Here is a 9,513-nt window from a genome sequence, read left to right as displayed (position 1 = left end):
CCATTTAATAGACTACCAAATCCAATGACACCAAACAATGCTTCAAAGCATGCAACGAAGCCTAACATTTGGACTTGTCATATATTAGTTTCAAATTACCTTAATCTAGCATATACAAAACTATTCAGACTTGAATCTGCCTGCTCCTTTTTTCACTTGGAATGATTAGAGATACAATGAACATCGAATACAGAGTAAAAGCCAGAAAACATGCCCCACTAATTAAGTGCGTTTTCTTTTTCGCATTGATCTTAGTTGATACCTTCTCGGTAACTCCTTAAGCTGTTTTTCTTTCGTTTTCTTTTTCCTGCGCATTTCACCCGACATAAAGCCAGCATCTTCAGTTATCTTCTTAGTTGACTTTAAGTCATTTGACAAAGAAACAGCATCTTGTTTTTGATCGATTTCAGTTTCTATAGGATTCTTCTCAGTTGATGGAACACTTTGATGAAGAGATATTTCAGTATGTTTGAGGATATCTGCGAAAACAATACTCATTGCAGCACGAGATTCGGTTTCTGACATCAATAAATCTCGTACCCGAGTGATTGGAAGATCATCAAAAGAAACAGACAATGACTGGTTTGTTGTATTGGGGCATTTATCATGGAAAGATTTAGAAGCATAATCTTCCCAGTTACACAGAAACCCAGAAAGAAAACCGTCACAAACCTGAGCGAAACAGTAAATATTCATTAGAGATTGCAATTTCAACATATTTATATGAAAACGGAAAGTCTTCATAAACAGGAGAATATACAAATTGGCTAAAACAAAACCGTTCAAAAGTTGCCTAAGGTGTTATGATGCCCTAAATCCTTCTGATTATTTAAATCACACAGCTTTCGTTGAGGTGGCAATAAGCTTGTAACGAACCGAACGAACACGAACAGGGCATGCTCATGTTTGTTTGTTAAGAACAATAGCTTGTCCGCGTTCATTTATGTTCGTTTGTTAATGGTATAAACGAATACAAACAAATGAGAGAAGATAACTGAACGAACACCAATTATAAGTAAATGTAAAGATCAATCTGTTGGGCCTTAAAAGATAATAAAACTTGACTAAACAGTTAAGAGGGGATATTTTAATTTCATTGAATTCAACTAAATATTAATGAGAACAATGATCTTAAAAGAATATAAATGGACGGCACACGTAAACTAACAAACATATTTGAACATAAACAAAAAAAACATCCATGAGCGACCGTAAACGGACGTTAGCGAACATAAATGAACAAACGTACGCAAACAAGGCATGTGCTGTTCTTTTTTTTTTTTTTAACTAAATGAGCAAATAAATTTCGTCATGTTTGTTCATTTTAACATTTAACTACATAAGCATAAACGAACTTTCCATTGTGGTTCACTAGGCGTTCAGTTTGTTTGGAGGCCTAAGTGGCAAGATGGATGGGGGTTGGACGGGTTCGCTAATGGGTCAAAAAGGGCTCAGATTGAAACTACTACCGGAAGATATAATCGGCTTGGGCTGACCCAATCACCTTTTTCTATTTTTTTTTTTTTTGCAAAAGCTATTATGCTTAAATAAGATTAAAAAAGGCAAACTTCCAGTAATAATCTAAATTCTAAATAAAGATTTAGGAGCTTTTTTGCATTCAAAATAGACTTGGAGACTTTCAACCCACTTGATCCATCCCTAGGCTTGTAAGGGAACCGAACTTTTAGTGAACGATAAGGCAACAGGTTAGTTTATGTCTGTTAATGAACATGAACTTACTTTTTTGTTCATTTAATGAAACGAATGAACATGAACACATGTCTCGTTCCTTCATTTATGTTCGTGAATATTCATCGATGTTTGTACATTAATCGTTACAAAGATAATAGTTGACAGAACAGTGTTAATTTGGTCATCCAAATTCAACCTACATAGAAAATTCCCTGTTTTGACCCGAACCCATCTTGACCCATTATCCACATGTCCGTTTCGCAACCACTAATTTTCAAAGAATCATAAGACAAGACGGGTTAATGATACCTCGGGTGAGAAGCCGTGAGAGAGTGTGCGTGACTTATTTATGCAACCGCTAATCATGATAATGACGCCATCAACTGCTTCAAGAGTGTTGTTATCATGCCTCTTGGCAATTGCTGCAGAACCATAAACTTGAATCCCATCTTCAATATTATTATGCCTCTTCCCGGTCGATGCAGACCCCAAAAGTCGCATTCCACGTGTTTGCAATGTCCTGTGATATTAAAAACCACAGCATAACGATCACTAGAGACGTGCAAAATGAGTTTATGTTTTAAATAATTTCATTATGCATTTACTTTCTCTACAAACATAAACCCTAAACTAAAATTACGGCATCCTACTCGATCATCAAACTTAACGATGAATTTATCGAAACTTCCTTACTCTCGGTTAACGAAACCTCCAACGGCCAATTGGGATTCACCGTCCGCCTTTATCAGCCACCATTCGCGCAAGAAAACCTGTAAAGAACACACATTACGCAACGGTAACATATATAATTCAAAATAATTTAATGTGTGAAGTTACCGATTTACGTTTGGATGAAGTAATGGGAGTTTTGGATTCACTTAGAAGACTCTGCATGAGCAGGTTCACCAAATTTGAAGTTATCAGCTTCACATAAAAGCAGGATTATTATCAAGATAAAGTAAAAAATTGGGGATACATGTAATACAGGTTTTAACAGCAATTTATGAACATTAGGGCACTAAAAAGTTTTGATGCGAAAATAAAATAAAAGATTACATTTACAGGTGGGTATTGAAGCTAAATAAATTGTAAAGAAATAAAGAATGGATATGGGTTGATTAACAAGGATGAGATAATTTAAATCATAATTATAAATTAGGTTTACCTTTCAAAAGGAACTAGAGACTCATGAACAAGACGATGGATAATGAAATAAAAATGCTTATTGAATTGAATTTTGAATTGTTTGACTAATGAGCTCATGATATGGGCTTGTAGCTGCTATGGGATTATATTGAATTTTGGGTTTAGCATGCTTGGGCTAATGCGTTCAAGAATCAAGAGGGTTGTAGCATACACGTTCATTCTAGCTCTTCAGTTTTTTATTTGCATTTTCGACAAGCTTGATGAACTCAGATTTGTGCTTGTGACTGACATATATTAGTAATCACTCAAGATAACACTTTATCTTTTTTTAACATCGAACTAACAAATTACTGAAAAGTGTTTAGACCTAACCCAAAGTAGAAATTATTGTTCTTATGAATATAAAATTATCTGTAAATTATTGTGTCTAGGAAAATGGCTTTTGAAAGTCAATTTTATTTTAGAGTTGCATCTTTCATTATATTTAAGCCTGTTTGAATCAATATTAATACTGACGCTTGATGATACAAAGTTATGATAATTATTAGTGTTTAAGCAATTAAGCTAACCTCAAAAATTCCATCCTAGTAACATCTAACAACAACCGAAACATTTTTATAACATCATTTTAGATCATCGGACTAATTAATGTAGTGATTACAAGAACAAATCATAAAAGTAAGTAATTCTAACAAAACAACCTCCTCAAGCCACATGAATTATAAGTCAAACACATGTTTTCTTGATTCATTGATTTCCTTCAGATCTTCAACAAGCGCTCTCTGCATCCGACGCATATCCCGGGTCAGTATAAGTGCTCGAGTCACATACTTCCTCACCAAAAGTATTTGAACCGCTTCTTTCAGAATGAACAAATCGTGGTATAATGCCATAATCCGAAACTTGCTGTTCAAGACTGCAACTTTCACTGGACACATCATCTGTTTCATCAAGAGGGATGAAGTCAAGATCAGTATCTTCAGGAACATCATCAGAAACTCTGCGTTTTTTAAATGTTTGGCTCCAAGATTCATTAGTGACGTCATCATAAAACGCATCCGGGAAATCACGCTTTGCAAGAACACGTCTTGGTTTCTGTTTGAATTTGGTTGCATTAGTCACACAGTAGTTGTTGTCGGTTAATGAAGCCGCCATTGAATCAATCACTGTATCGATAACAAGATATACCTTTAGAACACGAAAGTAAATATATACGAACGAAGTTTAATTTCCAGCAACAAATATTTTGGATATTGGGTTCAACAGAAAACTAATGAAATAAAAGAATTAGTTGCATACGTACCGGGAGTAATGGCAGATGGATGAAGATGAAAGTCGATTAACGTCGGTAATTTTGAAGCGATCTTGAAACTTAAAGTTAATAACGGCGTTTTAGGGTTAAGGTTTAATTGTTATGCGATATAGATATATATAGTCGCCAAATAAGTTACCGTTGCCTTCACGCAAACCATCTAATTGCTTTTTAGCTTTTTATTAAATAAAATACGATTATTATTTTAGACTATGCGTTGTGGCCCGCCACCACACCCGCGACTGGCCTGGCGCAAGCCACGTCGGCCACACACCACAACGGCCAGCTGCGACCGGTCTCGCGAGCCGGCTCGCAGTGGCTGAAGTTAACGTTGGGCCTCGGGAATTGTTTTTACCGTTGGATGAAAACAAAACAAAAAAAACTTTTTTTTTGTTTTTATTTATTTTTTACCTATATAAACCCCGCCATTAACTTTAAAAAATTACTAACACTCTCAATTCTCTTTACAATACTTAAAAAAAATATATTTCATATTACTCATCTACATTTTTTAAAAGTATGGATCAATGGGGTGACTGTTACCGACCGGAAATGCTTTTTGGTCAAGACGTCGACAACGTGTTTGGCGCCACTGAGATGGAACAAAACTTGAGTCAAATGCCTCCACCGTCTCCCGACTTTTTTGTTCCGGAGAAACAATAGGTTCGTAAAGAGGCTGCCAAGATCAAACGAGCCCTAAAAAAGAAGAACCAAGGAGGAGCAGGAGGCTCGAGCCGAGCGGCTGAGGAAGTCGTTCCAAAAAGAAAAACAACTCCTTGTATAAAAGAGTAGAAAAAGGCTTTGTGTCGTGCCTGGGTTGAAATTTCCGAAGATCGACAAGCCGGTATCTTTTTAATCTTTTTTTTTGTTTCGTATAAAAAGTGAAAGAGTTGTTCTAGCAATAATGGCTATCGTTTTTATTTTTAAACCGTTTTAGCAATAATAGCTATCTTTTTTATTTTTAAACTATTTTAGTAATACAAATTATTGATTAGATATTATATTTTTTAATATATTTTATAATTTATTTTAGGGCAATGGTATTGTACGCTGTAAAAATGGGATCTGACATGCAGGTCAAAGTCAACTGGGTTAACAACAAGGTAAGCACTTAACATAGAAATTGCCTTTTCAAAAGATCATTTTTGACAATGGTAACTAGTATAATATGTGTTAACCCGTGCGCGCAAACTGACCAGCACGCGCTGCTGCGCTAACATTCAGCTGCTGCGCTGACCTGCACACACGCTCAAGTTGAATATCTTATATAGTTATATATCATTCATTTTATGGAATACTAGTCGACATAGTTAAAATTATAAAGGTCAAACGGGCCTAAACCGTAAAATCAAACCGAACCCAAACCATTAATAGCGGTTTGATTTGGTTCGGTTTAAGGATTCTACTTTTTGGTTTCGGTGTATAAATTAAAAAATGTTACTAACGATTTGGTTCAAGGTTTGACATAAAAACCGCAAAAACCGACCGTGAACGCCCCTAGCTACTATATTCTAGTTTATAAATCACTAGAAACTTAAATAATTATAGGGCTTAACTATTTTACTATTTGTAATTATGTAGTGTCTAGCTCGGCAAGGAAGTATTGAGTGTGGTTATTATGTCTTAAACTTTATGAAGGAGATCGCCCGTAAAAAAGGACTTGACATACTCGCCAAGAACAATGTAAGTGTAGTTTACTTGTTTGTTTATGTTAGCAACTTTGTATTTGTTTGTAATTTTGACCAATTCAATTTGACTCGACCAAATTTTGTAACGCCATCTTCTTTTAATTTTATTCTTAGGTTGTGGGAGACAAAAAGGAATACACAGATGCGGATGTTGATGTCACACCCCCTGGCCGAAGGCGGAAACGCCGGGGTGTAAGGCCCCGTTCCCGGTAACCCTACTTTGGTGTTGGATTTACTCATAAACACAATTCTAAAATCAGAGTAAATTAAAAAACTTTCGCGGAATAATTTAAAACTTCATACATCACATTACAAAACATTCATTCTTGTCTTAACATACAAATTGTCTTTTCATAATAATTAATTAAAACAGTCATAACACTTCATCATGGATGCCAGTCTCTTCAGTCCATGCCCTGTGTCCCTCCTTAAGCCAGCTGCCTCAACCTATTTGCCTGCATGCATACTAAAAGTCAGCTACGCTGAGTGAGTTCTAGTTAATCATTTAACATACAATACTTTCATACCCTTACTCATACGCATCCGAAGATACGTATTCATTCCTTATTTACTCTTGCTTCTTTCATACAACTTTATATACATGCACACACGCTTACATACTTTCTTTCATAAGGCCTTGTAATTTACCATAGGCTATTCTATCTCTACCATCACAGATATTATTAGGGTCTGGTCCCTTCTGTCTCAGATATTATTAGGGTCTGGTCCCTTCTGTCTCAGATATTATCAGGGTCTGGTCCTTTCTGTCTAAGATATTATCAGGGTCTGGTCCCTTCTGTCTCAGATATTATCAGGGTCTGGTCCCTTCTGTCTCAGATATTGTTAGGGTCTGGTCTCTTTGTCTCCTATAACCATACCAGTCAAGTCACTCGATCATACATTCATATTCATTCATGCATACTGTACATATCTTCTGGTCATGTGTATACGTATATGTACATATTCATTCGTATAAACATTTCATAATAACATTCAATACTTAGTCATACATATACATACACATACCATACACTTACCACTTAAGTTAAGTGTATTAACAACTATCACAAAGGAGTATGCACACAGCCCCAAAAACATAACGGATAAAGGGGCTAGAAACTCACCTGAAGTCGGTTTCTTTCGCCGTTAATAGTAATGCCCTTCTTTAGCTGTGCACGACTAACTGTATAACGCATTACGAGTGTCAAATATCCATTACTACTACTTCTTACATCTAAGTCAATGATACCCTCAACTAACGGGGGTCCGGGGGCAGCGCCCTGGTAGCGGGGTCTAGGGGCGGCAGCCCCTAGCAGGGTCCAAGGGGCAGCGCCCTTGGCTCGGGTTGAGCTGCCAGGTCAGCTCGGAAAAATTTTATTTTCATTAACAGTCCTTTAACAAAAATGCATCAGAAAATGAATTTTTTATAAAATTTCGCATGGAAGAATTTCACTTCGCATGGGATTGTTTCGCTTCGCATGGAAGCGTTTCGCTTCGCATGAAACTGTTTCGCTTCGCATGGGAGCGTTTCGCTTCGCATGAAACTGTTTCGCTTCGCATGGGAGCGTTTCGCTTCTCATGGCTGAGCGAAGCGAAATGCCTGTTTCGCTTCTCATGGCTGAGCGAAGCGAAATGCCTGCCTTTCTTCGCTTTTACCATTTTTAAGCCGTTTTACTTCGTGGCTTTTCCTCAGGACCTGGTTTTTATTCTTTCTCAACTTTCGACACATTCTAACCCCATGCACCTGATCTTGAACCCATATCTCTCATAGTCCAAGGCCACCTTTTCATCTTAAGTGTACCCAAGAGGTTATAACTTGACGAGTTTATATTTTTCTTACATTTTACAACCCGATCTATCATTATATCTGTTTGCATGACGATTCTAACCATGAAACTTAACCATTTAAACCGAAACCTACCTTTGCTTCGGGTTCGAGTTCAGATCCGGACAATACGTAGATCTGGACGATGATTCTTGTTATTTGATGATGTCTACACACGAGATTCCTCCTCTTTTTACACGGATTTGGATCCGGAACGTAGAGAGAAAGTGTGTGTGTGTGTGTGTGTTCTTGAGTATGTGTGCGGGGTGAAAGGTAACAAAGTGGTGACAAGGTGGAGGGGTTAGGCTTATATAGGGGGCCATGGGCCCCACAACCCACTCACAATTCCAAATCTAAATATTATCCAAACACTTAACACACGACTAACTTAACGACACACAGTTAAATAACAAAACTTTCCGTCATTTATTATTTAACAAAAAGTTGGATGTTACACGGGGCGTGCGTAGATTGAAATCATGCACATGGTATTAAATGTAAAAACTCATATTAAAATAAACCAACATATTGTTCATACCAAACATAATCCAAATAGAAAACATGATGTAGCAAATTATTCATTAAACTTCTAAGTCTGACTCATCCCTTATATAAAACTTCAAGAATCTTCATAACTTAATTTCCATCACCTGAAAAACATCCGAGAGTGTCAACTAAAAATAGTTGGTGAGAACATACGTTTTAAAAATAAGTTTTATGTTGAAAACATTCCATATGTGTTTAAGTTACTTGTATACTTTTGTGATTATAACCAAACCTCTGACACGTTTAGCGAGTCGTCTAATCCCCGATTAGACTGTTCTGTTTAATGTTTAACGATCATCGGATTCTGAACACACAGGCCTTTACCCGAGGCCTGAGTGGGCGGGTCGGGCCAATAGATCAATCATCATACTGCCACGGGCTTAACAAGTTAATGGTTATACATGCGATTAAGTATACGCTTGTAGTGATTACACATAACGAATATAATGAAATGAAGCTTGAATCAATAATAGCATGTATAAAACGTAGAATAAATAAGTTGCATATTTCCACCCCGAAGTTAAAACGTTTAAAATCATGTAAAAGGGGCTATGAACTCACCTTGCTTGACGGATGAACACGAACACGAGCAAGAGTTTGCTGAACCGGTCATGGGATGCCCTAGATTAAGTTTGATTTTTAAATTAGTTAGAATGTCGCATACTAGAATGTTCTAAACCAAGAGCATGACTTCCAGCAAGTTGATTCCCAGGTAAGAGTCACGGGTTCAATGGGATTATTTACGCCACTCTTGCCTTTGACAGAACCGTTTACTTGTTAGATACATACATACCCGGTTTATACTCTATTTGTATACTAACTCAAAATGATTTAGAATGGTTTTGATAACTAATAAAGTACGAGGTTAAAAGTGTAATATCATATAGTTTGGGTGTTTATTGACATTTAGGAAAGTATAGGGTTTAAAGTGTAAAGATTATAGTTTAGGATATTTATTGACATTTATGAAAGTATAGGGTTTAAAGTGCAAATATTATAGTTTAGGATATTTATTGGTATTTATGAAAGTATAATGTTTTATTAATAATTTATGATGATCATGGTGAGAGTATATGAACAATTATGAAGATTCAAAAGAAAACTTAAGAACATATGAACAACTAAAATAAATTCAAAAGAACAAGATCAAAATCTAAGAAATACGAAGAACAACCAAGAAAATATGTAAAACTTACTTGATTATGCTTAGAGAGAAAGAGAGAATGGAATTTGGTGTGAAAAATAATGAGAATGAGAGGTTCTGTTTATAGTGAATAATACGAGGTTTGAATACAATTGTTATA

The 9,513-nt window shown here is 36.2% G+C and overlaps 1 protein-coding gene across 1 annotated transcript; it reads right to left on the bottom strand.

Annotated features, from left to right (window-relative positions):
- Window positions 1-222: 222 nt before the first annotated feature.
- LOC143631983 (uncharacterized) lies at window positions 223-2,586 on the bottom strand. The gene is made up of 4 exons (XM_077100590.1): window positions 2,530-2,586; window positions 2,386-2,462; window positions 2,002-2,212; window positions 223-672 (listed from the first exon to the last, which is right to left on the bottom strand). Exons 1-4 carry the CDS (start codon window positions 2,584-2,586, stop codon window positions 223-225), a joined length of 795 nt encoding a protein of 264 aa, XP_076956705.1.
- Window positions 2,587-9,513: the final 6,927 nt, after the last annotated feature.

This window comes from Bidens hawaiensis, unplaced genomic scaffold (assembly GCF_021521415.1).
Source record: "Bidens hawaiensis isolate Kalapana, Puna unplaced genomic scaffold, B.hawaiensis_p1.1 tig00006302_1, whole genome shotgun sequence".
Taxonomy (NCBI): domain Eukaryota; kingdom Viridiplantae; phylum Streptophyta; class Magnoliopsida; order Asterales; family Asteraceae; genus Bidens; species Bidens hawaiensis.
This window is presented reverse-complemented; position numbering and strand designations above follow the sequence as displayed.

Excerpts from the sequence above, each read along its gene's own strand:
- LOC143631983 (XM_077100590.1), bottom strand. The coding sequence starts at position 2,586 with ATGCAGAGTCTTCTAAGTGAATCCAAAACTCCCATTACTTCATCCAAA. Across the intron at positions 2,463-2,529 it reads CTTCATCCAAACGTAAATCG|GTTTTCTTGCGCGAATGGTG; the intron begins GTAACTTCACAC and ends TGTTCTTTACAG. Across the intron at positions 2,213-2,385 it reads GGAGGTTTCGTTAACCGAGA|GACATTGCAAACACGTGGAA; the intron begins GTAAGGAAGTTT and ends TTAATATCACAG.